At 49.2% G+C, this 26,991-nt stretch overlaps 3 protein-coding genes across 3 annotated transcripts in view; 1 reads left to right on the top strand and 2 right to left on the bottom strand.

The window, feature by feature from the left end:
- Nucleotides 1-26,991, top strand: part of LOC143773949 (histone H1.01-like) — a 208,196-nt gene that overhangs the window by 177,126 nt on the left and 4,079 nt on the right. The gene's annotated exons all lie outside the window — the stretch shown is intronic.
- Nucleotides 12,914-18,605, bottom strand: LOC143775134 (histone H2B 1.1-like). The gene is made up of 3 exons (XM_077262978.1): nt 18,468-18,605; nt 17,911-18,097; nt 12,914-13,475 (listed from the first exon to the last, which is right to left on the bottom strand). Exons 1-3 carry the CDS (start codon nt 18,603-18,605, stop codon nt 13,081-13,083), a joined length of 720 nt encoding a protein of 239 aa, XP_077119093.1. The 3' UTR covers nt 12,914-13,080.
- Nucleotides 21,016-21,645, bottom strand: LOC143775133 (histone H1.4-like). Its single transcript, XM_077262977.1, has one exon. It carries the CDS (start codon nt 21,619-21,621, stop codon nt 21,016-21,018), a length of 606 nt encoding a protein of 201 aa, XP_077119092.1. The 5' UTR covers nt 21,622-21,645.

Below are 26,991 nucleotides of genomic sequence, written 5' to 3'. Positions count from 1 at the left end.
TCTATGGGGCAATAATCAACGGTATGGAGCACTATGAGGGGGGCTGCGTTGTATTCTATGGGGGTTACCTTGAGTTGTATGGCAGGGCTGCGGGGGGGGGGGGGGGTGCCCATTTGGAAGTTCGCACCGGGGCCCATAACTTTGTAGTTACGCCACTGTACATTTGTCCGCATTCAGTTTGGCCTGCAGCATCAGGCTTTATCCAGGGGCACCACGAGGAGGAACGGACTCACCCCCATACACTGCTTAGTCTTCTGCTTATAATTTAGATAATATCTTTTGCTCTCTTGATTTTGTGTTATGCTTAATGTTCTTCTGCTCTTTGTTCTGCAGCCTCTTGTTCTTCTGCTTCTCGGTCTTCCATGTCGTCGTCTCCATGGTCGTCGTCTCCGGGGTCGTCGTCGCCGTCGTCATCGGGCTGGTCTTCAGGGTCATCGTCTCCAGGGTTGTCGTCATCTCAGTGGTTTTCATCTCTGGTGTTGTCGTCATCTTAGGGGTGGTCTTCCGGGTCATTGTCTTTAAGGTCTTGAACTTGGAAATGTAGCAGAAGGTACAAGAAGGCTGAGAAAATGCCGAGAACCAGCTGATGGAACTGGAACTCGGATGGCTACCCGAAGGTCCAAGAGCCAATTGAACTACCAGCTGATGTTACTGGAACCGGGTTACTAAGCAGGAGGTACCCGTGCCTGAAAGCACTACCAAGGACCACCTGACGTTGGTGGAACTCGGATACCCCGAAGGAGGCACCTAAGCCAAAGGCTCTGCCCGGAACCAGCTGACGGTAATGGAACCAGGATGGGGAGCAGAAGGTACAAGAGCAAAAGACACTGCCGAGAACCAGCTGACGATACTGGAACCCAGATGGGTAGCCGAAGGTCCAAGAGCCAATGAAACTACCGAGGACCAGCTGACGTTACTGGAACCCGGTTACTAAGCAGGAGGTACCCGTGCCTGAAAGCACTACCAAGGACCACCTGACGTTGGTGGAACTTGGATACCCCGAAGGAGGCACCTAAGCCAAAGGCTATACCCGGAACCAGCTGACGGTACTGGAACCAGGATGGGGACCTATTCAAGATTGTCTTCCTAGAGCCCCAACTAGCGGTGTTGCAGCAAAGGGTCAGCAGGGGGAGCAGAGTGTAGGCCGAAGCCTGCACTGGCGGCAGCTTTGTGTCTGCGTGGCGTTTGCAGGACACAATGCCGGTTACACAGCAGAGGAACAGCTGGCGTTGCTGAACTCCACTGACACATTGGCGGGTGTTTTTCTCTGTGCAGCTAGCACTTCCGGGCGCCAACTGGCGGTGTTAGAGCCCAGGGTAAGCAGGAGGAGCAGAGGGAGAAGAGTGTAGGCCGAAGCCTGCACTGGCAGGAGCCTTGTGTCTGCGTGGCGTTTGCAGGACACAATGCCGGCTACACAGCAGGGGAACAGCTGGTGTTGCTAAACCCCACTGACACAGTGGCACATGTTTTTCTCTGTGCAGCCAGCACTTCCGGGCGCCAACTGGCGGTGTTAGAGCCCAGGGTCAGCAGGAGGAGCAGAGGGAGCAGAGTGTAGGCCGAAGCCTGCACTGGCGGCAGCCTTGTGTCTGCGTGGCGTTTGCAGGACACGTTTCCGGCTACACAGCAGGGGAACAGCTGGCGTTGCTGAACCCCACTGACACATTGGCGGGTGTTTTTCTCTGTGCAGCCAGCACTTCCGGGCACCAACTGGCGGTGTTAGAGCCCAGGGTCTGCAGGAGGAGCAGAGTGTAGTCCGAAGCCTAATTGAACCAATTTTAAAGGTAACCTTTAACCCCCTCTCAGGTGTTACAAACTAGAAGAGCCACACCTTGTGCAGCAGTAGTGCTGCGCAAGTCAAAGGTTGCTCTTTTAATTTTGTTCCTTGCACACTCTGAATGAAACACGTATAAAATTTAGCCCCTTAAACAGTCAAACTGTCTTGGAGGCATGACTTTCCTTCTTAATGAGATGCAGCACAGCTGTCAAAAATCTCACCTTGGTGCTGGGCGCAGCCTCCTGATCGTTGCATTTTGCTGTACAGGAGTCTGCGCTGTCGTGTTATCCCTTGGCCCTGCACTGTTAGTGCTGCCCGTCTTCTGACATCATGTCATTTCGGCCAGAGAGGTTTGCGATGCCCATGAATCCCAGCCCCACAGTGTCTTTTCATTAATTCACACTGCGGGGCTGGGATTCATGGCCTTGCACAGTCAATATGTGCGCCTCTCACTCGTGTCCTTACACCTGCATCAGACTGTGCGGCGTCAGCTGATCCCTTATCGCATGCCACGGCCATAAAGCCGTACAGTCCGAAGAAGGCGGAAGGAGATGAGTGACAGGCGAAGATATGCACTGCTCATGCCAATCAATCACACCCTCGCAGTCAAAATAAATAAGACACCGAGGGGTGTTGTGTCGGGCAGGGCGGCCACAGAAGCACAGCCAGCCAACCAATGATGTCAGAAGATGGGCAGCACAACCAAGGGGGTTGCTGTTGTGAATTCTGTTGTGGGTTCTGCTCTTGGGCTCCCTCCGGTAGTTATAAGTGGTAGTGCTGCTGTTTGTCCTTCACAGCAGTCATCAGGTGCGTCCACTTTGGACGGGGCTATTTAGTCTGGCTTCACCCTTTAGTGAGTGCCAGTTGTTCATTGTTTCTGGAGGATTCACATCCCTTCCTGGTCGCTCCTGCTTGCAGTTCATTTCTACAAGATAAGTTCCGCTTGTTTTCTGCCCACATGTTGTGGGCCTCATTGTTCAGTGTATTGCATGTTTTTTTTGTCCAGCTTTATCTGTGTAAGGATTTATGCAGCCAAGCTGGAATCTCTGGAGAGGCAGATTTACCCTCCATATCTTTAGTTAGATGTGGAGTTTTTGTATTATCTGTGGTGGACATTTCATAGTATTTTAATACTACCGCATAGTTATCTGTCCTATCGTTCCTATTTTAGCTAGATTGGCCTCCTTTGCTAAATTCTGTTTTCAGCCTGTGTATGTTTTTTCCTCTCCTCTCACAGTCAATATTTGTGGGGGTCTGCCTATCCTTTGGGAATTTTCTCTGAGGCAAGATAGTTTTCCCTTTTCTATCTATAGGGTTAATTAGTCCTCCGGCTGTGTCGAGGTGTCTAGGATTGGTATGTACATCCCACGGCTACTTCCAGTTGCGGTGTTAAGTCCAGGGTCTGCGGTCAGTACAGTTACCACATTCTCCAGAGTATGTCTCATGCCGCTCCTAGGCACCAGATCATAACAGGTTGCTGCATGTCATTACAAAGGAAAGTCACACCTCAGGAACGGTTTAATGGTCTCAGGGGACTCATTTTATACGTGTTGAGTTCGACGTGTGCAAGGACAATAACTGAATGAGCCACCTTGTACAAATGCAGCATTACTGCTGTACAAGGTGGCTGTTATACATACAAACGCCTGGGGGGACAGGTTCCCTTCAATTTCAGTTGTGTCTGCGTGGCGTTTGCAGGACACGATGCTGTTATGACCTGGTGGGTACGGAGCGGTACTGAGATGACCTGGTGGGCAAAACCAATCATGGACTCACTACGGAGCAGCACTGAAATGACCTGGTGGGTAAAACAAAAATAGGACTAGCTCTGAGGAGGTGGTAACTTTACTGACCGCAATCCCTACTCCTAACACCAACACTAGAAATAGCCGTGGAGCGTACCTAACTCTGCCTAGACGCCTCTGCACAGCCTATGAACTAGCTACCCCTAAAGATGGAAACGGAAAGCTATCTCGCCTCAGATAAACCCCCAAAGGAAGATAGCCCCCCCCCCACAAATATTGACGGTGAGTGGAGAGGGAAATGACAAACTCAGAAATGAAACTAGATTTTTTAGCAAAGGAGGCCAATACTATCTAAATAGACAGAGATAGGATAGGTTGCTGTCCGATCAGTATAAAAACTAAAAGTCCACGCAGAGTTTACAAAAATAACCACCACACCGACTCACGGTGTGGAGGGGCAAATCTGCGACCCCAGAGCTTCCAACTAGCCAGAATATTTCATAATGACAAGCTGGACAAAGAGACATAAATTGAACTGAACAGAAGGTCATAAGCAGGGAAACACCCAAAAATTAGCAGACTTATCTTAAGCTGAAAATGGACTGGCCAACAGAGAACTTCCAGGAAAGGACTGAATCCACAGGAAATACATTGACAGCTGGCATCCACTAAAGCCAAAAGCCCAGTTAAATAACAAGGCCAGGAAACCGATTAGTGAACGCAGCTGCTAAGTCCCACTTGGAACTACCAGAGGGAGCCCAAGAGCAGAACTCCCAAAAATACCATTTGCAACCACAGGATGGAGCCCAAGAACGGAATTCACAACACGATGCCGGCTACACAGCAGGGGAATAGCTGGCGTTGCTGAACTCCACTGACACATTGGCGGGTGTTTTTATCTGTGGAGCCAGCACTTCCGGGCGCCAACTGGCGTTGCTAGAGCCCAGGGTCAGCAGGAGGAGCAGAGGGTGCAGAGTGTAGGCCGAAGCCTGCACTGGCGGCAGCTTTGTGTCTGCGTGGCGTTTGCAGGGCACGATGCCGGCTACACAGCAGGGGAAAGGCTGGCGTTGCTGAACCCCACTGACACATTGGCGGGTGTTTTTCTCTGTGCAGCCAGCACTTCCGGGCACCAACTGGCGGTGATAGAGCCCAGGGTCAGCAGGAGGAGCAGAGGGAGCAGAGTGTAGGCCGATGCCTGCACTGGCGGCAGCTTTGTGTCTGCATGGCGTTTGCAGGACACGTTGCCGGCTACACAGCAGGGGAACAGCTGGCGTTGCTGAACCCCACTGACACATTGGTGGGTGTTTTTCTCTGTGCAGCCAACACTTCCGGGCACCAACTGGCGGTGTTAGAGCCCAGGGTCTGCAGGAGGAGCAGAGTGTAGGCCGAAGCCTTATTGAACCAATTTTAAAGGTAACCTTTAACCCCCCTCAGGTGTTACAAACTAGAACAGCCACACTTTGTGCAGCAGTAATGCTGTACAAGTCAAAGGTTGCTCTTTTAATTTTGTTCCTTGCACACGCTGAATGAAACATGTATAAAACTTAGCCCCTTATACAATCAAACTGTCTTGGAGGCGTGACATTCCTTCTTAATCAGACGCAGCACAGCTGTCAAAAATCCCACCTTGGTGCTGGGCGCAGCCTCCTGAGCATCGTTATTTGCTAGACAGGAGTCTGTGATGTTGTGTTATCCCTTGGCCATGCGCTGTTAGCGCTGCCCGTCTTCTGACATCAATTCATGTCGGCCGGTGCGGTTCGCGATGCCCATTAATCCCAGCCCCGCAGTGTCTTTTCATTAATTCACACTGCGGGGCTGGGATTCATGGCCTTGCGCAGTCAATATATTCGTCTCTCATTCGTGTCCTTACACCTGTTTCAGACTGTGCGGCGTCAGCTGATCCCTTATCGCATGTCACGGCCATGAAGCCGCACAGTCTGAAGAAGGCGGAAGGAGATGAGTGACAGGCGAAGATATGCACTGCTCATGCCCGTCAACCACACCCTCGCAGTAAAAAAAAATAAGACACCGAGGGGCGTTGAGTCGGACAGGGCGGCCGCACAGGCGCAGCCAGCCAACCAATGATGTCAGAAGACGGGCAGCGTTACCTAGGGGGTTGATGTGTATCATTACAAAGGAAAGTCACACCTCAGGGATGGTTTAATGGTCTCAGGGGACACATTGTATGTGTGTTGAGTTCGACGTGTGCAAGGACAATAACTGAATGAGCCACCTTGTACAAATGCAGCATTACTGCTGTACAAGGTGGCTGTTATACATACAAACGCCTGGGGGGGACAGGTTCCCTTCAATTTCAGTTATTGTGTCTGCGTGGTGTTTGCAGGACACAATGCCGGCTACACAGCAGGGGAACTGCTGGCATTGCTGAACCCCACTGACACTTTGGCGGGTATTTTTCTCTGTGCGGTCAGCACTTCCGGGCGCCAACTGGCAGTGTTAGAGCCCAGGGTCAGCAGGAGGAGCAGAGGGAGCAGAGTGTAGGCCGAAACCTGCACTGGCGGCAGCTTTGTGTATGCGTGGCGTTTGCAGGACACGATGCCGGCTACACAGCAGGGGAGCAGCTGGCGTTACTGAACCCCAATAACAGAGGAGGGACTGTTGACTGTGCAGACAGCATTTCCGGGCAGCAACAGGAACAGAGTGTAGGCCGAAGCCTGATTGGAGCAAGTTGAAAGGGAACCTTTACCCCCCCCCCCCCTCCCCAAGGTGTTTGTAGCTGAAAGAGCCATCTTGTGCAGCACTAAGGATGCAAAAGGAAAAGGTGGCTCTTTTAATTATGCTCCTTGCAAACGCTGAACTAGACACTTATGAAATGTGTCCCCTCACACCGTAAAACCGTCCCGGAGGTGGGACTTTCCTTTGTAATGTGACGCAGCACAGCCGTCATTCCTACCCCCTTGGTGCCGCCTCCTCAGCGTTGTTTGATTAAGTCCCGGAGCCTGAGCTGTTATGTTATCCGTTGGCCATGCGCACTTAGCGCTGCCCGTCTTCTGACATCATTTGGTGTCAGGCTGGCTGCGCCTGTGCGGCAGCTCTGCCCGAGATCCCGCCTCGCAGTGTCGTCTAATGTAATCCCACTGCGGGCCTGGGATCCATGGGCATGTGCAGTGCATATCCTCGCCTCTCACTCCCCTCCCTCCGGCTTCTTCAGACTGTGTGGCGTCACGGCCGTGGCATGCTATTAGGGATCAGCTGACTGCGCACAGTCTGAAGAAGGCGGAGGGAGATGAGTGAGAGCCTGAGGTGAAGATATGCACTGCGCATGCCCATGGATCCAAGGCCCGCAGTGTGATTAAATCAGAAGACACTGCGAGGCGGGATCTCGGGCAGCGCGGCCGCACAGGTGCAGCCAGCCTGGCACCAAATAATGTCAGAAGATGGGCAGCGCTAAGTGTGCATGGCCAAGGGATAACATAACAGCACAGGCTCCGTGACAGAATCAAACGCTGAGGAGTCGGCGCACAGCGCCAAGGGGGTAAGAATGACGTCTGTGCTGAGTTACATTACAAAGGAAAGTCCCACCTCTGGGACAGTTTAACGGTGTGAGGAGAAACATTTCATAAGTATTAGGTTCAGCGTGTGCAAGGAGCACAACAAAAATAGGCACCTTTCCTTGTGCAGCATTACTGCTGCACAAGGTGGCTCTTTCAGTAACAAACGCCTGGGGGGGGAGGTTCCCTTAAATTTTAGTTGTGCCAGCGTGGCGGTCGCATAACACGTTGCCGAATACACAGCAGGGGAGCAGCAGGCGTTACTGAACCCCACTAACACAATAGCGAGGCGTTTGGCTCTGTGCAAACAGCACTTCTGGGCAGCAACCAGCAGTGTTGGAGCCCAGGGACAGCAGGAGGAGCAGAGTGTAGGCCGAAGCCTGCACTGGAGGCATGTAAATGTCTGTTAGTGTGCCAGTGTGGCGGTCGCATGACACGTTGCCGGATACACAGCAGGGGAGCAGCTGATGTTACTGAACCCCAATAACACGGCAGCAAGTGTTAACTGTGCAGCCAGCACTTCCAGGCACCAACTGGCGGTGTTAGAGCCCAGGGACAGCAGGAGGATCAGATTGGAGGTATTGCCGCACACACAGCTGGGGAACAGCTGACATTACTGAACCCCAATAACAGAGGAACGACTGTTGACTGTGCGGACAGCACTTCCAGGCACCAACTGGCGGTGTTAGAGCCCAGGGACAGCAGGAGGAGCAGAGGAACACCGTGTAGGCCGAAGTCTGATTGGAGCAAGTCAAAAGGGAACCTTTAACCCCCCCAAGGCGTTTGTAGCTGAAAGAGCCAGCTTGTGCAGCACAAAGGATGCAAAAGGAAAAGTTGGCTCTTTTCATTATGCTCCTTGCAAACGCAGAACTAAACACTTGTAAAATGTGCCCGTCTTATGACATCATTTGGTGTCAGGCTGGCTGCACCTGTGCGGCCGTGCTGCCCAAGATCCCGCCTCGCAGTGTCGTCTAATGTAATCCCACCGCGGGCCTTGGATCCGTGGCCATGTGCAGTGCATATCCTCGCCTCTCACTCCCCTCCCTCCGGCTTCTTCAGATTGTGCGGCGTCACGGCCGTGGCATGCTATTAGGGATCAGCTGACGGCACACAGTTTGAAGAAGGCGGAGGGAGATGAGTGACAGCCTGAGGTGAAGACATGCACTGCGCATGCCCATGGATCCCAGGCCCGCAGTGTGATTAAATCAGAAGACACTGCGAGGCGGGATCTCGGGCAGCGCGGCCGCACAGGCGCAGTCAGCCTGACACCAAATGATGTCAGAAGAGGGGCAGCGCTAACTGTGCCTAGCCAAGGGATAACATAACAGCGCAGGCTTCGAGACAGAATCAAACAACGCTGAGGAGCCGGCGCACGGCGCCGGGGGGTAAGAATGACGGCTGTGCTGCGTCACATTACGAAGGAAAGTCCCACCTCCGGGACGGTTTTAAGGTATCAGTGAACACATTTTATAAGTGTTAAGTTCTGCGTGTGCAAGGAGCTAAACAAAAATAGCTACCTTTTCCTTGTGCAGCATTACTGTTGCAGAAGGTGGCTCTTTCAGTAACAAACGCCTTGGGGGGGGGGGACAGGTTCCCTTACATTTCAGTTGTTGTGTCAGCGTGGCGGACGCAGGACACATTGCCGGCTACACAGCTGGGGATCAGCTGACGTTACTGACACCCAATAACACTGGGTCGTATGTTTTTACTGTGCAGATGGCACTTCTGAGCCTCAACTGGCGGTGTTGGAGCCCAGGAATTAAATTTCAGGTGGTAGAAAGATGAACACAACTGGAGACCTGGATACTGTAGACACCCAATTATTTAATCAGGAAGAGGAGTGGCAAATTCCTGGGAGATCCAGGCCCGGTTCATTTTCAGAAAAGTAAGCAGGTCAACGTTATCGGAGGATAGTCGCATGCAACGGTCTGTTAGTACACCACCTGCAGCACTAAAGACGTGTTCCGATAATACACTAGCCGCAGGGCAAGCCAGCTCCTCCAATGCATACTGGCTTAGCTCTGGCCATGTATCCAGCTTAGAGACCCAAAACTTGAAAGGGGAAGAGCGGTCTGGGAGTACAGTAAGAGGGCAAGACATGTAGTCTGTCACCATCTGACGGAACCGTTGCCTCCTGCTGACTGGAGCCGCCTGTGATGGGGTAGACATTTGTGGCGGGCACACAAAACTGTGCCACAGTTGGGCCATACTGGTCTTGCCTTGGGCAGAGGCACTGCTTCTGCTCCCTCTTTGCGCAGAGCCTCCTACACTGCCTCGACGCACTGAGCTGCTTTGTAAAGCACTAGCAGCACTGCTCTCAGTTGGACTGGAGAAGATGATGGAATTCACCAGTGTGTCTTGGTACTCCCGCATTTTATGCTCCCGGTTCAACGGTGTGATGAGGCTTTGTACGTTGTCCCGGTAGCGAGGATAGAGGAGGGTGTACACCCAATAATCAGCCATGTTGAGAATGTGGGCGATGCGGCGGTCGTTTCTCAGGCACTGCAGCATGTAATCAACCATGTGCTGCAGAATGCCAACTGGCCAAGAAACGTTGTCCCCTGATTGAGGCGTGATCTCTGCCCGCTCTTCATCACCCCACGCTCGCTGTACACACTGACTACTGGACAATTGTGTAACGCCCTCCTCTGGACGGATGTCTTCCTCCTCTATTGACTCCTCCTCATCCTCCTCACAAAGTGTCCCCTGCCTACGCCTTTGTGAGGAACCACGTGACGCTGACTGTCCAGAAGCTGACGGAAATGGTGACTCCTCATCCTCCACCTCTTCCACAACATCATCCCTTAGCGCTTGCAGTGTTTGTTGAAGCTGGCAGATAAGGGGGACAGTCATGCTGACTAGTGCATCATCTGCACTCGCCATCCGCGTGGAATAATCGAAGGGACGCAAAACCTGGCAGACATCCTTCATAGTCGCCCACTCTGTGGTTGTGAAGTCTGAACGGCGCGGAGTGCGACTTCTTTGCGCCTGATGCAGCTGGTACTCCATTACTGATTGCTGCTGCTCACACAACTGCTCCAACATATGTAACGTGGAATTCCACCTGGTAGGTAGGTCACATATGATGTGATGTCCTGGAAGGCAGAATCGGCGCTGCAGAGCTGAAATGCGCGATCTTGCCGTGCTGGAACGCCGCAAGTGAGCACACTCTAGGTGGACCTTGTGCAGCAGTGCATCAAGATCCGGATAGTCCCTCAAAAAACTCTGCACGACCAAGTTGAGCACATGTGCCAGACATGGGATGTGAGTGAGGTTGCCGAGGCCCAGAGCTGCCACCAGATTTTGGCCATTGTCACACACTACCATGCCTGGCTGGAGATTCGCTGGCACAAACCACACGTCACTCTCCTGCTTGATGGCATTCCAGAGCTCCTGCGCTGTGTGGCTTCGATTCCCCAAAGCAATTAATTTCAAGACGGCCTGTTGACGTTTGGCCACGGCTGTGCTCATGTCGGTCGTAACAGGTAAACGTTCACGGGTCCATGTGGAGGTGGACTGTGACGGCTCCTGCAGCGATGATTCTGAGGAACTTGTGTATGAGGAGGAGTCAATGCATACAGACTGGATTCCTGCAATCCTTGGAGTGGGCAGGACACGTCCTGCGCCACTCGCACGATCTGTACCCGGTTCAACAACTTTAACCCAATGGGCAGTGAGGGAAAGGTATCACCCCTGTCCATGGTGACTGGTCCAAGCATCGGTGGTGAGGTGGACCTTGCTACTGACGGCGTTCAGTAGCACGTCTTTTATGTGTCCCTCCACATGCTTGTGCAGGGCAGGGACGTCTTGCCTGCTGAAATTAAAGTGGCTGGGCACATTGTACTGTGGGACTGCCAAGCCATCAAGTCACGGAAGCTGTCAGTCAGGCAAAAGAGCTAGAGGCTGAGTCTGCAATGTAAGCCAAAACTTGCTGTTGCTGCTCCGCCTTTAAAAGCGGTTTTCGTACTCCCAGAAAAGAGAGCGTTTGAGGCCTTGTGTAGCCAGACGACGAAACTGGCTCCACAGCTCCAGACTCAGGTGGAATATTTTTATCCCCACGACCACCTGATGCTCCACTACCACTACCATCATTACCAGCTGACAATGAACGCCCACGGCCACGACGACCTCTTGCACCAGACTTCCTCATTGTTTTAAAAACTTAACCAAAGTAACTTTATTTGTTGCTGTCAAACAACTTACACGGTGAGCTATAACTTCAGTATGATTTCAATATCCCTTAACAGGTTGGTGAGACCACAAGGAAAATCAGGCACAATGTTACACACTCTGTTTTCTGTGGCACCAAATCACAGAGATGCCACACACGCAGGACTGTCACTCAAGCACAAATGTCAATATTAATCTCCCACTGTTTTTTTTTTTTTTTTTCTTTTTCAGGGAGACTTTAGAAACCAAATAATAAAAAATAAATAGGCTTTCTATGGCCCACTGAGTGAGAGATGGCACACACAGGAGTCAGGAGTGGCACACAAGCAGAAAGGGCAATATTAATCTCCCACTGTTTTATTTTTTTTTTATTTTTCAGGGAGACTTTAGAAACCAAATAATAAAAAAATAATAGGCTTTCTATGGCCCACTGAGTGAGAGATGGCACACACAGGAGTGGCACACAAGCAGAAAGGGCAATATTAATCTCCCACTGTTTTCTTTTTTTTTTCTTTTTCAGGGAGACTTTAGAAACCAAATAATAAAAAATAAATAGGCTTTCTATGGCCCACTGAGTGAGAGATGGCACACACAGGAGTCAGGAGTGGCACACAAGCAGAAAGGGCAATATTAATCTCCTACTGTTTCATTTTTTTTTTCTTTTTCAGGGAGACTTTAGAAACCAAATAATAAAAAATAAATAGGCTTTCTATGGCCCACTGAGTGAGAGATGGCACACACAGGAGTCAGGAGTGGCACACAAGCAGAAAGGGCAATATTAATCTCCCACTGATTGATGTAGTGATTTTTTTTCAGGTAGATTTTAGAACCCAAATCAAGCAAAAAAAATAATAGGCTTTCTATGGCCCACTGAGTGAGAGATGGCACACACAGGGATGGCACTCTAGCAGAAATGCCAATCTTAATCTCCCACAAAAAAAAAAAAAAAGAAACTGTCCTACAATTACTATCTCCCTGCAGTAATCTCAGCCAGGTATGGCAGGCAGCAATAAGGAGTGGACTGATGCACAAATTAAATAAAAAGTGTGGACAAACAAAAAAGATAGCTGTGCAGAAAGGAAGGAACAAGAGGATATGTGCTTTGAAAAAAGCAGTTGGTTTCCACAGTGGCGTACACACAGCAACACAGCTATCAGGGAGCCTTCTAGGGCAGCCCAATGAGCTACAGCGCTGAGAGAAAAAAAAAAAATGTAGCTTCCAGTGTCCCTGCACACCGAAGGTGGTGTTGGACAGTGGAAATCGCTACAGCACAAGCGGTTTGGTGGTTAATGGACCCTGCCTAACGCTCTCCCTGCTTCTAATGAAGCAGCAGCAACCTCTCCCTAAGCTCAGAGCAGCAGCAGTGAGATGGCGGTCGGCGGGAACGCCCCTTTATAGCCCCTGTGACGCCGCAGACAGCAAGCCAATCACTGCAATGCCCTTCTCTAAGATGGTGGGGACCAGGACCTATGTCATCACGCTGCCCACACTCTGCGTTCACCTTCATTGGCTGAGAAATTGCGCTTTTCGCGTCATTGAAACGCGACTTTGGCGCGAAAGTCGCGTACCGCATGGCCAATGCAACGCTGGGATCGGCTCGGTTTCATGAGACGCCGACTTTGCCAAAAGTCGGCGACTTTTGAAAATGAACGACCCGTTTCGCTCAACCCTACTGACAAGGTTTTCCCTCCTCCCTCCACCATTTAATCACTTCTGTTGCTTCACCTGCTCTTTCCCGTCACTAGATGCAGAGCCCCAGGCGGTGCGATCAGACACCTCGGGGAGACAGGACACATCAGCAGTCACAGCTCTCATGTAGGCGGGGTGGTGGCTCTTAGAAGAGCCTTTGGGGTGATGGCGGAGCAGGGGGAGGAGCACATCACTTGGCGCTGGTGTACTTGGTGACGGCCTTGGTGCCCTCTGACACGGCGTGCTTGGCCAGCTCTCCGGGCAGCAGCAGGCGCACGGCGGTCTGGATCTCCCGGGAGGTGATGGTGGAGCGCTTGTTGTAGTGAGCCAGGCGGGAGGCTTCCCCTGCGATGCGCTCAAAGATGTCGTTGACGAAGGAGTTCATGATGCCCATGGCCTTGGAGGAGATGCCGGTGTCGGGGTGGACCTGCTTCAGCACCTTGTACACGTAGATGGCGTAGCTCTCCTTCCTGCTCTTCCTCCGCTTCTTGCCGTCCTTCTTCTGGGTCTTGGTCACGGCTTTCTTGGAGCCCTTCTTGGGGGCTGGAGCAGCCTTGGGATCAGCCGTAATGAACGCAAACAGTTCTTGTCACAAGTGAGAGTAAAAAATGGTCCTGACTCTCTCAGAGCAGCTGAATTTAGAGCCGGCCCATGCAAATGAGCACTGATGTCAGATCGCTGTGCTATTGGGTGAGAAAAATCAGGTGACTAATATCAACAGCAGAAGCTCCGCCCTCTGCAGTTCATTGGTTATTCCATAAATAAATCTCCTCTCCATGGCCGCGCCCCCAGATTGTGCTGTTGTTAATCCCCATATACTGCGCTGTATGTTAATATAGCAATGTATACCCTCATATAGTGCTGTACAGCTCTGTATTTCGCTGTATAAACTCCACATGGTGCTTTATATCCTCAAATAGTGTTGTATACCTTACACGTAATGTTGTGTATCGCAGATATAGCACTGTAAACCCTTCGTCCATATGTGCTATATACTCCTCTTATAGAGCTACAAACACCATGTTGTACTACATACCCTCAATAGAGCGCTGGAACCCCCCATGTATCGTTTTTACCCATGCATAGTGATGTATACCCCCCTATAGTGCTGCATTCTTTCATATAGGAGCTTTTACCTTGGTCGGTCGTGACTTTATTGCTACCCCCCCTGAAGAAGCCAGGGCGAAACGTACGTTGGGGAGAGGAGGATCTCTCTGGCAGTTTTTGGCATCCACGTTGACATTGTCATCCTTGCGCAGCGTCCTGACAGGTACTATAATGGTGATTTTGTGCTATTGAGCAGGGACTGTGTGGCATTATCGCTGTGGTTGATGGTTTGTCTAGGCTCATTGGAGTTCATGAGATATTTAGATACACAGCCTTCACCTGTACTGGTGATAATGGTATGCTGGTCTTGAATTACATATGCCAGCGTGGGATTTTCCAGCTCCAGGCTATTCTTTTATAGGTGTAATTGTTCTATATGTTACCCCATAGAATGGATATATACTATATTACGGGGTTCCTATTTATTGCTATGGTGGAGCTGTATACTTACCATCTTTGATTAAGCATATTGCCATACTGTCTGGAGCCCCTTCTGTTGAATGTCCTTATAATTATGTTTTTTGACGATTATCTTTTAAAAAATCTTTAATAAATATTGATGATTTTAATTATATGGTTCGCTTCTGTTTGACTACTTATTAGTAGGTCTTTATTTGTGAGTATGTATTATTGAAGTGCCAGTGTGGTGATATACAGGGACTCATTTGGTTGCCTTTATTGCTATCGGGTCGGTGCGATTCTCTCACTGATGTTCTCACTGTCGCAAGTGATCGGAGGACGCCACCTATTGCAAGAAGCAGAGGAGCAGTGATCGGATCTCGGCCTCTCCCCTGTGCTCCTCACCCGGATCTCTCTCTCAGCTGACCAGATTGTCTGTTCAGAGCCCAGGACTGATCGCTGCGACATTTCCCCAACTAGAAACAACTGGTGAGAACCGTAAGTAACGGAGCGGGAATTTCCGAAGCAACAAATCACCTGCGAGGAGGATGCGGCCACCGATCAGTCTGTGCACCGGCTACCCGCTATGTCCAGCGCCGCTTCTGCAGATACTGCGCCACTAATCAGGGACTCCAGTGGGGGATCATCATACAGGAGCGGATCGTCCGACCCGACACCGGGCGTTGTCAATGCATCTGTATCCTCTCCAGTCTTCCCGCCGTGTCTGCGGCTGCACAGCCCGGGTCTCTACTAGCGACGGGATAAATAGCAGGTGGCGCAATAGAGGTGAGGGCTAAATGCTGAGGAGGGTGATGGTGAGATCCGGGGCTGAGCTCCTCTACAGCTCTGAGCCTTCACTACTGATCTTGTCAGTTCTGAGCGAGTTGCTGTGATCAGTGGCGTCTGTTATTTAACCCTTTGCTCCCCAGATCTGATATTTTGGGGACTCAGTCATCTGGTAAAACATGATTGGGTTTAATTCATGATTCTCCAAATAACCTGAGACCTTTGTGCTCGGTGGAGATTACAGACTATTCCGGATCCTTCTCTTTACAGAGGAAGAAGTTACATAATGACATTTAGAAGCTGCGGAGACGACGACGAGCGGGAAATTCAAACTCCCTAACAGTTCTGTGCTCAGCCAATCAGCAGAGGAAGGGGCGGGGCTAATGTTGGTTACAAGGTGGCAGTTCCCGCTCAGTGGCTTTTTCTGTCTTCACATAACGCGTGGTCCCAGGATGGACCATATCGGGAAATCTGCTTGTGTTGAGCGATTATTGGTTGTTTCTGGCCCATACAGGAGCCTGTAGATTTCCTGATTAGGGGAGCAGTATCGGAATTCTGTGATACAAGACCTGGGGCTCAGCCATGCTTCTGTTTCGTTTCATGGATACAGAGACTTAATTTGCATTATCCAAATCCTGTGATCTGTCCGGTGTGTTCATAACCTGAGACCTTTGTGGTCGGTGGAGATTACAGACTTTTCCGGATCCTTCTCTTTACAGAGGAAGAAGTAATGGATACATAAGTATCCATTACTAATCCTATAGATATATGGTAAATAAAGACATAGTCCGTTTCCTTCATTCTCCAGACCACCTGTTCTGCAGTCACAGCTATTTTACTCCCCATCCCTTTCTTCCCAAAAATGCCTCTGTCCTACTCTACGACCTCCTTTTCCAGACCCCTCTGTCCTCTCCTACAGACCCCCTTTCTCAGACCCCGATTTCTTATTTATAAAGGACCTTCCTGCCAGAGGAGGGGGCAGCAGAGCATAAGGAAGATGTCGCCGATGACAGTGGTTGCCATGGCAGTCGGGGGTCTAGGAAACTCCCCGTGTCCTCACTGTGTATTTGCTTGTTTTTTTTATATCAGTGGAATTCATTTTTTTTCTCTACTTGATAAAAAATGCAGTAATTGTAAAAAAATGGAACCATCATTCCATATATAAAGGTACAATCACATAGACAGGCGGAACCAGGACAATACACGGATAGGGCGCAGACAGAACACGGCCTCTGGTGTCATCTGTTGCTTCTGCTCAAACAATGAAACCCACAGCACAGGGAAAAGCGCACCATAATGGGGTACACATCACTATATAGGGGTCATACGGCACAGTGCTTTTGTGCTTTAGTAGAAGCCGCAGCCAGTGTTCTATGAGGAGTCGGCTTCCCTCAGGAGCTTTGTCCCCTGTATAATCTGTGGTGTATGATCAAAGCCATCACATTGTCACTTCGGAGCGGCATGATCAGTGCCACCACCCTGTCCCCGCAGAGCTTTATGATCACTATAACCAACTTGTCCCAGCAGATTAGTATAATAATAATAATAATAATAATAATAATCTTTATTTTTGTATAGCGCTAACATATTCCGCAGCGCTTTACAGTTTGCACACATTATCATCGCTGTCCCCGATGGGGGCTCACAATCTAAATTCCCTATCAGTATGTCTTTGGATTTATCAGTGCAACCACCTTGTACACGCAGAGCTGTATGATCAGTTCTACCAACTTACCCCCGCAGAGCTGTAAAATCAGTGCCACCACCTTGACCCTACAGAGCTGCATGATTAATGCCACCACCTTGTCTAGGCAGGTGAGGATGAAACTATTGATGACAATATCACCAGCGCAGCGGTATTGATAGCCGCACATGCGCAGCGCTGTCTGCTCCTCTCCTACTGGGTATAGAGACATTTGTCAGCTACAGGCAGGAGGTCCGAGATAGGAAATGTTCCACCATGTATTGCAGAAAAGAGGAAGCAGCGGAAGCATATGGACAGCGGTAAGGTGCCTGACACTGGCAATGTAACTGTCACCAGGGCGCAACTACAGCAATGTCACCCATGATGTGCTGGGAGGAAGTATTGGCTGGAGAACTACAAGTGCTCGGACTATGCTGCCATAACTCTGCCGCTAGTAATGATGACTCCAATTATCGTAACAATGTCACTAATGCCGGGAATATGAAGAACTGATCCTCTGCAGCTATAGGAAGAGCCGTGAGTGAGGAGTTGGGGCGCTTTCAAATGTAACCCTAAAATCCTGTGATGGAGGACTGGATCAGGCTGTGTATATGCAGGTGAGAGATCCCCCCCATGCCGCTGCCTGGATTATCGGTTCTTGTCACAGCCTGAGACTTGTCTTAAATTCCGACGCACACTGGGGCCCTGACTGCTCCCTCCTCTTTAACGCTTGGAGTTGGCACCGCTGATTTCGGGAGAAGCTGCTCGTTCTTAGCAATTCATGGTGTGGCAGATAACGAGATCACTCAGCACTTCGGCATCAAGGCACTGACAGGTGATGAGCCCCTCTCCATCCACTCATTACTGACAGGATCATTCGCAGCAGAGGACCCAGTGCCCCGGATATTAGTAAGGACAAGTGACCTATAATTGGCAGAATAAGATGGTAGGAATGAGCTCGTCTTGAGGGAGGATTTGGTGGCTCTGAAAAGAGCCTTTGTGGTACAGTCAGGTGTGGAGGACAGATCTAAGCTCTCTCCCCACGGATCCGGCGGGCCAGCTGGATGTCTTTGGGCATGATGGTGACCCTCTTAGCGTGGATGGCGCACAGGTTGGTGTCCTCGAACAGCCCCACCAGATAAGCCTCGCTGGCCTCCTGCAGGGCCATGACGGCCGAGCTCTGGAAGCGCAGATCGGTCTTGAAGTCCTGGGCGATCTCTCTCACCAGGCGCTGGAAGGGAAGCTTACGGATCAGCAGTAGTGATGGGTAGTTCGTGAGTGAGTAGTTCAAAATGAACTAATCTTCAGAGTGAACTAGTTCATCTAGTTCACCATCCTGACAGAGATTAGTTCATTATGAACTAAACAGCAAGTGGGAGGAGACAGAGAGTGATCCCTCATACAGCTCCTCACACTGAAGATCCCTGCTCTCACACTTGCTCTTTATAGCTCCTGATGCTGGAAAAGAAGGTAGTAAAACACTATACCACACATCAAATACAAATATAATAGTAATAATAAAAACTGAAATTGTACAGTAGACAGACACAGCTCATGTGTGTATGAGAGAGTGATTCTGTGGTGTGGTTCATGCCCCTCACCAGTCTTTGTGATAAGATCAGCCTCCTGTAGAGGATCAGCCTCCTGTACAGGATCAGCCTTGCTACAATCTTTACCACTGGCTCCTGTTCTGTTCTCAGGATGCTGAACGGCTTCTCAGCTCTCTCATACACAATCATATTAGTCAGTACTCTACACTAATACAGGCAGGGGAACTGCTGCTGGGCTCAGTGAGATGCTGAACTAGGCTGTCCTGAGTCATTCTCAACAGAACATCTAGTTCAGCAGTTCATTTAGTTCACATAGTTCATTTAGTTCACAGGTCACATGACATGATGCATTTCCTATCAGCTCCTCACAGGAGCTAGGGTGGAGAATTATCAGGCTGTCTAATAGGAAGATTTTCTTTGCCCCATAGCAACCAATCACAGGTCAGCTTTCTGATACTGCAGTAGTGCAGTGCGCTGGCAAGTGAAATCTGAGCTGTGATTGGTTGCTATGGGCAGCAAAAGATCCATTTACTGTAAGGGTATGTGCACACATCAGGATTTCTGGCAGAAATTTTCCTGACAAAAAACGGACATTTCTGCCAGAAATCTGCATGCGGTTTTACCGCGATTTTGACGCGTTTTTGTGCGTTTTTTCCCAATGCATAGAATACCTGGAAAAACGCATAAAAAACGCAAAATTAATGAACATGCTGCTTTTTTTACCGCGATGCGGTTTTTCCGCGGAAAAAACGCACCATGTGCACAAAACACGCAGAATGCATTCTAAATGATAGGATGCATAATGTATGCGTTTTTAATGAGTTTTTATAGCGTTTTTATTGCGAAAAAACACGAAAAAAACGCGAAAAAACCTGAACATGTGCACATACCCTAAGGCATCTTGGTAAATCTGTAGTTCTGTGTAGTTTCACCACATCGCTTCCTTTTGTAACCTATTGCAGTGGTGTGAAATGAATACTGTCTGCCTGCTCAGTGCTGAATACCAGAGACACTGCAAGTGACCATAATGTGTGCACATAATACACTGCGCACTGGGAGGTTTGAATATTTCACAAAGAAAAAAAAGAAATTACTAACTTGAATAATTAACTTTAGAATTTTTTTTCTCCAGACTGAGTACCCCTTTAACAAGAGTTTTTTATGTAATGATCAGATGTATTAACTATTTCTGATCATTTTAACAAAACTATAACTCATCCTTGGAGCCACAGCTTCTGTGTAACGAACTAGAACTGATCCATCTCTTCTCAGCAGAATCCAGAGCAATACTGAACTAAATGAACTAAATGAACTAATCTTTTGAACTAATCTTTTCAGTGAACTAGTTCATGGTGAACTAATCACCAAAATGAACTAGATTTCCCATCACTAATCAGCAGCTCGGTGGACTTCTGGTAACGGCGGATCTCACGGAGAGCGACTGTTCCTGGCCGGTATCTGTGCGGCTTCTTCACTCCACCAGTGGCAGGAGCGCTCTTCCTGGCGGCCTTAGTGGCCAGCTGCTTGCGGGGAGCTTTCCCTCCGGTGGATTTACGGGCGGTCTGCTTAGTTCTGGCCATAGCTCTGTATAGAAGAGAACAGGAGTGTTGAGGGGAGCGGCGGGAGCAGGGTATTTATACTCCTCTGCTCCTATTCACGCTTCATGTGGACACGCCCCCTGCACACCATTGGTTATTTGGTAGAAAGTGAGCAGCCAATAACGTGTGATGTCCGCGACCAATCACTGCACAGAAGGCTCAGCTTGATTCACACTTCAGATATGCCCCACTGCTCGAAACACACAGGATCACATCAAATCTCCAGGCGGCTACTACAGCAGAAGCTCTGGTTCTAGATTCCCAGTGCCCGGAGCTGTACAGTGGCTCCTCTGTAATCAGTCACTGAGGCTCCAACACTCACATCGGAGGAATCACCTCACACCCCTATTACTGAGATGCGGGTTACAAATGGTGACAATTGATTAGGATGATGTCAGTGTTGTGATTTCTGCTGCACATCGCCCCCTTCCGTCCATTAATTACACAGAATTGTCACCTGTAGGCACTGATCATACAGCTGTGCGGCGACAGAGTGGTGGCACTGATCATACAACTCTGCGGTGGTGGCACTGATCATACAGCTCTGCGGGAACAGGGTGGTGGCACTTATCATACTGCTCTGCTGAGAACAAGGTGGTGGCACTGATCATACAGCTGTGCGGCGACAGAGTGGTGGCACTGATCATACAACTCTGCGGTGGTGGCACTGATCATACAGCTCTGCGGGAACAGGGTGGTGGCACTTATCATACTGCTCTGCTGAGAACAAGGTGGTGGCAATGATCATACAGCTCTGCGGGGACAGGGTGGTGGTTCTGATCATACAATTCTGCTGAGGACAAGGTGGTGGCTCTGATCATACAGCTCTGTTGAGGACAGGGTGGTGGCTCTGATCATACAGCTCTGCTGAGGACAGGGTGGTGGCTCTGATCATACAGCTCTGCTGAGGACAGGGTGGTGGCTCTGATCATACAGCTCTGCTGAGGACAGGGTGGTGGCTCTGAAAAGAGCCTTTGTGGTAACATAACAGTGGCTGCAGCTTATTTCTTAGCCGCGGGCTTCTTGGCTTTCGCAGCCTCCTTAGCCGGACTCTTCGTCACCTTCTTGGGCTTGGGAGCGGTTTTCGGCTTCTTGGGGCTCTTGGCCGCTTTCTTGCCAGCTGCGGGCTTCTTGGCTTTTTTCGGACTCTTCTTGGCCGCGGTTGGAGCCTTCTTGGGCTTCTTCGGGGATTTGGCGGCTTTCTTGGCAGCAGCTGGTTTCTTGGGCTTGGCCGCAGCTGCTGACTTCTTCTTGGCCACTTTGTCCTTAGTCTCCTGCTTTTTGTTCAGCTTGAAGGACCCGGAGGCGCCGCTGCCCTTCACCTGGAGGAGGGCGCCCTTGGTGACCAGAGACTTGACGGCCAGCTTCAGGCGGCTGTTGTTCTTCTCCACATCGTACCCTCCGGCAGACAGAGCTTTCTTCAGGGCGGCCAGAGACACCCCGCTGCGCTCCTTAGAGGCGGACACGGCTGTGACGATCAGCTCGGAGACGCTGGGGCCAGAGGGTTTATTGCTTTTCTTGGCGGCGGATTTCTTCGGCTGCTTCTTGGATTTGGCGGCCAGCTCTGCGGGAGGGGGAGCGGCGGCTGGCGCGGTCTCTGCCATCATGTGCTGCGGAACTAGAACACAAATATCTCCTGTTAGGAAAACGCTGAGACAGGAGCTGGAGGCGCCTGTTATATGTACAGGCTTACTGCGCACTGATTGGCTGCTGAGCTGCACCGTCCTGAGCATCTATTGGCTGACACTAGACACAGGCCCCGCCTCCTCCTAGCTGAGTCCGAGTGAAGCTCCGCTGTCCCCTTGTGCTTCCCTACCCGAGATAAAAGCCCTTTACCGGCCAACACCGGACAACAGAGCGCGTTTCCTCCGTTTATTCTCCTTCTCCAACATCTCCAACGGCCGATTGTAGCCGTCACTACCAGAGATGCCGGGAAAGAGGAGAGAGGAAATGCCGGCATCATCGCCGTCGTCCTCCCGATCTGCACATCACTGTGAATCCGGGGAGATAAATCTGCTGCGGGAGCTCGTTCCTCCTATTCCCGGCTCTTGTCACCATCACAGGGATCTTTACTCCAATGTCTATCATGCAGGAAGCTGATTGCACGATGTGGGGACGAGCTGGAGCTGCTGAGAGCCCAGAAGGGTAACACAGACGGCGGCCTCCGCTGACTGCCACCTCCCTGACCTGTGATATCACTGTACCCCCTATGTGCAGAGTATTGGGGGACACCTGTTCCACATCGGTAGATGATCCACATCGGGGGCTGATTGCAATCACCTGACTAATATCGTGTCTCACCCAGTGTGAAGCTGTGACCGCTGCAGCCTGTAATGGTGGGAAGAGCTCTGATAAGGTGACAGCTTCACAATGTGACTCCCCAACCAAACACATGAACATCTCCGGGGAGAAACTGTGAAGTATTAATGGATTTATGTGACCCCCACCATTGTGCAAAAGGGGTATATTGGGAGAAAAGCGGAGACGCAAAATCCAGCGTCTGCACAGAGCACAGCTGTATTATATAGCATATATGGTGCAAAACATCAAATCTGCACAGCCCAGGTCAGCAGTGTAATGAGTGTCACTGATAATAGAGGAGAGTGTACAGTATATAGAGCAGTGTACAATATAGAGCGGTGTGTACAGTACATAGACCAAAGTGTACAGTACATAGACCAAAGTGTACAGTATATAGAGCAGTGTACAGTATATAGAGCAGTGTACAATATAGAGCGGTGTGTACAGTATATAGAGTAGAGAATACAGTATATACAACAGTGTACAGTTTATAGAGCAGTGTGTACATATATAGACCAAAGTGTACAACCCATCTGCACGTGCAGGAGGCTCCTCACTCACGTCATATCCTATACTGACTCTCTGCGGTGTCTGCTGCGACTCAGACAATCCTCATATGTTCCATAGGAGCCTGGTGTGAGCGCTGCGGCCTGGGGGAAGTGGAGCGGGAATCTGCACAAGCACGGGCACTAATAGTCCATGAGCCGGGCCAGATATCGGTACCACCCGGAGTGACTAATTTTCTTTGGTATTTTTAGGTAGATGCATGTCTGTAGTTTATTTTTTGATATGATAGCCCTTACATATACGTAGCTTATTAACCCCTTCAGCCCTAGGCCTATTTGTACCCAAGTGCCTAAGCCAATCTGACCTGTGCCACTTCATGGGCTAATAACTTTGGAACGCTTTCACCTATCCAAGCCATTCTGAGATTGTTTTCTCGTGACATATTGTACTTCACGTCAGTGCTAAATGGGAGTCAATATATTTTACCTTTCTATATAAAAAAATGCTAAATATTCGGAAATTTTGGAAAAATCGGCAATTTTTTAACTTTGAAATTCTCTGCTTTTTACAAAAATACTGATACCCCCCATAATAGTTATTAATTTACACTCCCCACATGTTTACTTCATATTGGCATCATTTTGAAAATGAAACCTTATTGTTTTACGACGTAATAGGGCTTATAGTTTTATGCGCAATTTTTCACATTTACAGCAAAACCCACTTTTCAAAGGACCAAGTCACTTCTGAAGTCACTTTAAGGGGCTTACATAACAGAAACCACCCATAAATTACCCCATTTTGCAAACTACACCCCTCAAGCTGTTCAAAACTCATTTTTAAAAACTGTTAACCCTTTAGGTGTTCCACAGGAATTTTAGCATGAGCCAAGAACCAAATATGACGATATCGGTACCACCCGGAGTGACTAGATGTAGTATTTGTAACAAAATTTAATCCAAGTTATGTAAATACACACTGAACATGTCATGTGCATATATATATATATATATATATATATATATATATATATATATATATATATATATATATATATATGTTACTCCATAATATCTTCAACATCGGACTCTGAATCTGACTGTTGTTCTACTGGCTCGTCTTCAGTACCCTTGTTCTGGCATGTCTGTAATCTGCACATGTCTGTGCACTTCAGGCCATTGCTGAGGCAAGTACACTGAGGAAGTTCACATGACCGCACACACTTGCAGGACAGTAGCTGTATAATAGCTTCTGGTGCTGGTGCCCCTTGCATCCACTTGACAACAAGCTTTCCGTCGTTATCTATCATCCAACCGCAGTCTGTTGGGTTTGCAACCCATGGCTGGCTCTGCAGACTTCTCCTCCAGATCGCAGCCTGGTAGTTTGCACGCAGTGCATGCATGAAAAGGCAGTCCTGGCAAGGAGGGAGTTGACTTGACTCTACCACTCCACGTCTGGCACAGAACAGCTGATAACGGAGCCTGTTTACCTCAGTTGTTTGGGTAGTTGGCAGGTACATGTGGCAGGTGATTTCCTGTAACTTCTCAAAAAGTTCGGTAGACACTTCCCATGAACGACCAACTTCCTGAAAGGCATCCTGGTATGTCTTGTTCATCTTCAACTGCTTGAGTGTCGTCATCTTCCCACGGCCAGCGAATGCACTGACGGTGTCACAGCCTGTAAATGCATGCATACCAATCAATGAATCACATACGCTGCCTCCCAATGTTCGGCTCAGAGTGGTGATATCCAGGAATCTTGTCCGGTTCTGTGTACCGCATTTCTGGAACAGGTGGGATGGGATTTTGTGGCACATGCCCAGACACAGGACCATGACATCAGTATCCTCCGAAGTGATGATGACCGACTTGTAACCAGATTCTGCTGCATGAAGAGCATGGAGAAGGAGGCGTGTGTCTGCTTCTTCTTGATTTGACTTAAGGTCAGCAGCCTCTTCCCACTGTTCTTTGGTGATCTTAAAGCAGAGCTGCTCACATGTGACATACAGCTCCTTCTCCTCAAGCTTCTCCCTGTGGTGTTTCGCCTTCCATTCTTCTACCAGAAACTTTATGAGACTTGCCTTGTTGGAGGAACTACTTAGAAGCTTTTTCCACTGCTGGATGTTGTGCCCATGTTGAATGTTCTTGAAATGGATCCCTGTGCCTTCATATCTGTTGACTCTTTCTGTATCTTTGATGGATGTCTCCTTGTAGACGTCAAAGACAATATCAATGCGCTTGCTCTTAGCACCCTCATGGATAGCGCGACTCATTGCTGTGCCTGCTAGCTGGCCAAATGTTGCATTGTTTCCCTTCAGTTTCTGAACCAGGCTCATCCCATCAATGATGGTTGCAGAGGGCTCGGGGATCACTTCTGCAGGACGAGCATTCCTCTCCAACTCCCTTGCGAGGGCAGCCTTGTTGGTCTTGCGGATAGACCCTAAAATGACACCTTCATGTAAAAAATGCACTTTTTCCATTTTCTCAACCAAGTGTTTCCAACTACTGTGAAACACTGGTTGGGTCAAAGTGGTCACTATACCCCCTAAAAGATTCCTTGGGGGTGTAGTTTCCAAAATAGGGTCACTTTTTGGGGTTTCCACTGTGGGGGTACCTCAGGCAGCCTTCAAATGTGACATGGCCCCCTAGATTTCTTCCAGTGAATCCGCCACCCAAAAACCACATAGCGCTCCTTCCGTGTTGAGCTGTGCTGTGTGCCCATACTTTAGTTTACGAGTACATGTGGGGTGTTTCTATAAACTGCAGAATTAGGGTAACCAAGTTTGGGTTTGCCGTTAACCCTTGCTAGGTTGCAGGTAAAATTGGATTACAATGTAATATCTGGAAAAAAAATGAAATTTTGAAATTTCGCCTTCATTCTGCTAAAATTCCTGTGGAACACCTAAAGGGTTAACAGTTTTTAAAAATGAGTTTTGAACAGCTTGAGGGGTGTAGTTTGCAAAATGGGGTAATTTATGGGTGGTTTCTGTTATGTAAGCCCCTTAAAGTGACTTCAGAAGTGACTTGGTCCTTTGAAAAGTGGGTTTTGCTGTAAATGTGAAAAATTGCGCATAAAACTATAAGCCCTATTACGTCGTAAAACAATAAGGTTTCATTTTCAAAATGATGCCAATATGAAGTAAACATGTGGGGAGTGTAAATTAATAACTATTATGGGGGGTATCAGTATTTTTGTAAAAAGCAGAGAATTTCAAAGTTAAAAAATTGCCGATTTTTCCAAAATTTCCGAATATTTAGCATTTTTTTATATAGAAAGGTAAAATATATTGACTCCCATTTAGCACTGACGTGAAGTACAATATGTCACGAGAAAACAATCTCAGAATGGCTTGGATAGGTGAAAGCGTTCCAAAGTTATTAGCCCATGAAGTGGCACAGGTCAGATTGGCTTAGGCACTTGGGTACAAATAGGCCTAGGGCTGAAGGGGTTAATAAGCTACGTATATGTAAGGGCTATCATATCAAAAAATAAACTACAGACATGCATCTACCTAAAAATACCAAAGAGAATTAGTCACTCCGCTTGGTACCGATATCGTCAAATTTGGTTCTTGGCTCATGGACTATAAGGTGTTAAATGGAGGAGGAAACACTTATTGGGTATTGATTGGCGCTTTGGGCCGATGATTCTCAGTTATTTGCAGTTGAAGGATCGGATATTCGCCATTATTCTCCCGCTCAGTCGCTGTTAGATTGATGTCGGATTATTACCTGCCTCTGTTCCCCCAGATTGGAAGCAGACTAATCACCAATGCCCAGGGTCGTCAGCTCACCGCACTACTACTCTCAATATCCGTTGCCGGCTCAGCAGTACTACCCTCTCAGCAATCCCCCACACCCGGGCTGCTGATGGATAAAGCCGGTCACATCCCTGCACACAGCCGGACATTGGCTCCTCGGGACGCGGCAGCTTCTTTGTGGCCCGGGTATTACTGAGGTATTGTACCATCATGTTCTTTCACAGACCTCCTGCCTGTAGCTGTGGAACTGATCTCTACCTAGATTGCAGGAATAAACTAGTAAAGTAAATGAATCAGTCTGCCCCGAAATGTCGCTTCTAGGACGTTTCCCTGTCAGTATATCGCCCACAATACTGATTGTGATTCAGTGCCGGAAAATGTAATGCAGCCGTCTCCGGGTCAGACACAC

This window comes from Ranitomeya variabilis, chromosome 5 (assembly GCF_051348905.1).
Source record: "Ranitomeya variabilis isolate aRanVar5 chromosome 5, aRanVar5.hap1, whole genome shotgun sequence".
Lineage (NCBI taxonomy): Eukaryota > Metazoa > Chordata > Amphibia > Anura > Dendrobatidae > Ranitomeya > Ranitomeya variabilis.
The sequence above is the reverse complement of the archived record's forward strand: the minus strand, read 5'-3'. Positions and strand labels throughout refer to the sequence as shown.

What these genes read in the sequence shown, in the direction of transcription:
- LOC143775134 (XM_077262978.1), bottom strand. Translation starts at nt 18,605, where the DNA reads ATGATTGTGTATGAGAGAGCTGAGAAGCCGTTCAGCATCCTGAGAACA. An exon ending in TGATCTTATCACAAAGACTG is followed by an intron (nt 18,098 to 18,467) that starts GTGAGGGGCATG and finishes CTTCCCTTCCAG; the next exon opens with CGCCTGGTGAGAGAGATCGC. An exon ending in CCAGCTGGCCCGCCGGATCC is followed by an intron (nt 13,476 to 17,910) that starts GTGGGGAGAGAG and finishes ACTTGTGACAAG; the next exon opens with AACTGTTTGCGTTCATTACG.
- LOC143775133 (XM_077262977.1), bottom strand. Translation starts at nt 21,621, where the DNA reads ATGATGGCAGAGACCGCGCCAGCCGCCGCTCCCCCTCCCGCAGAGCTG.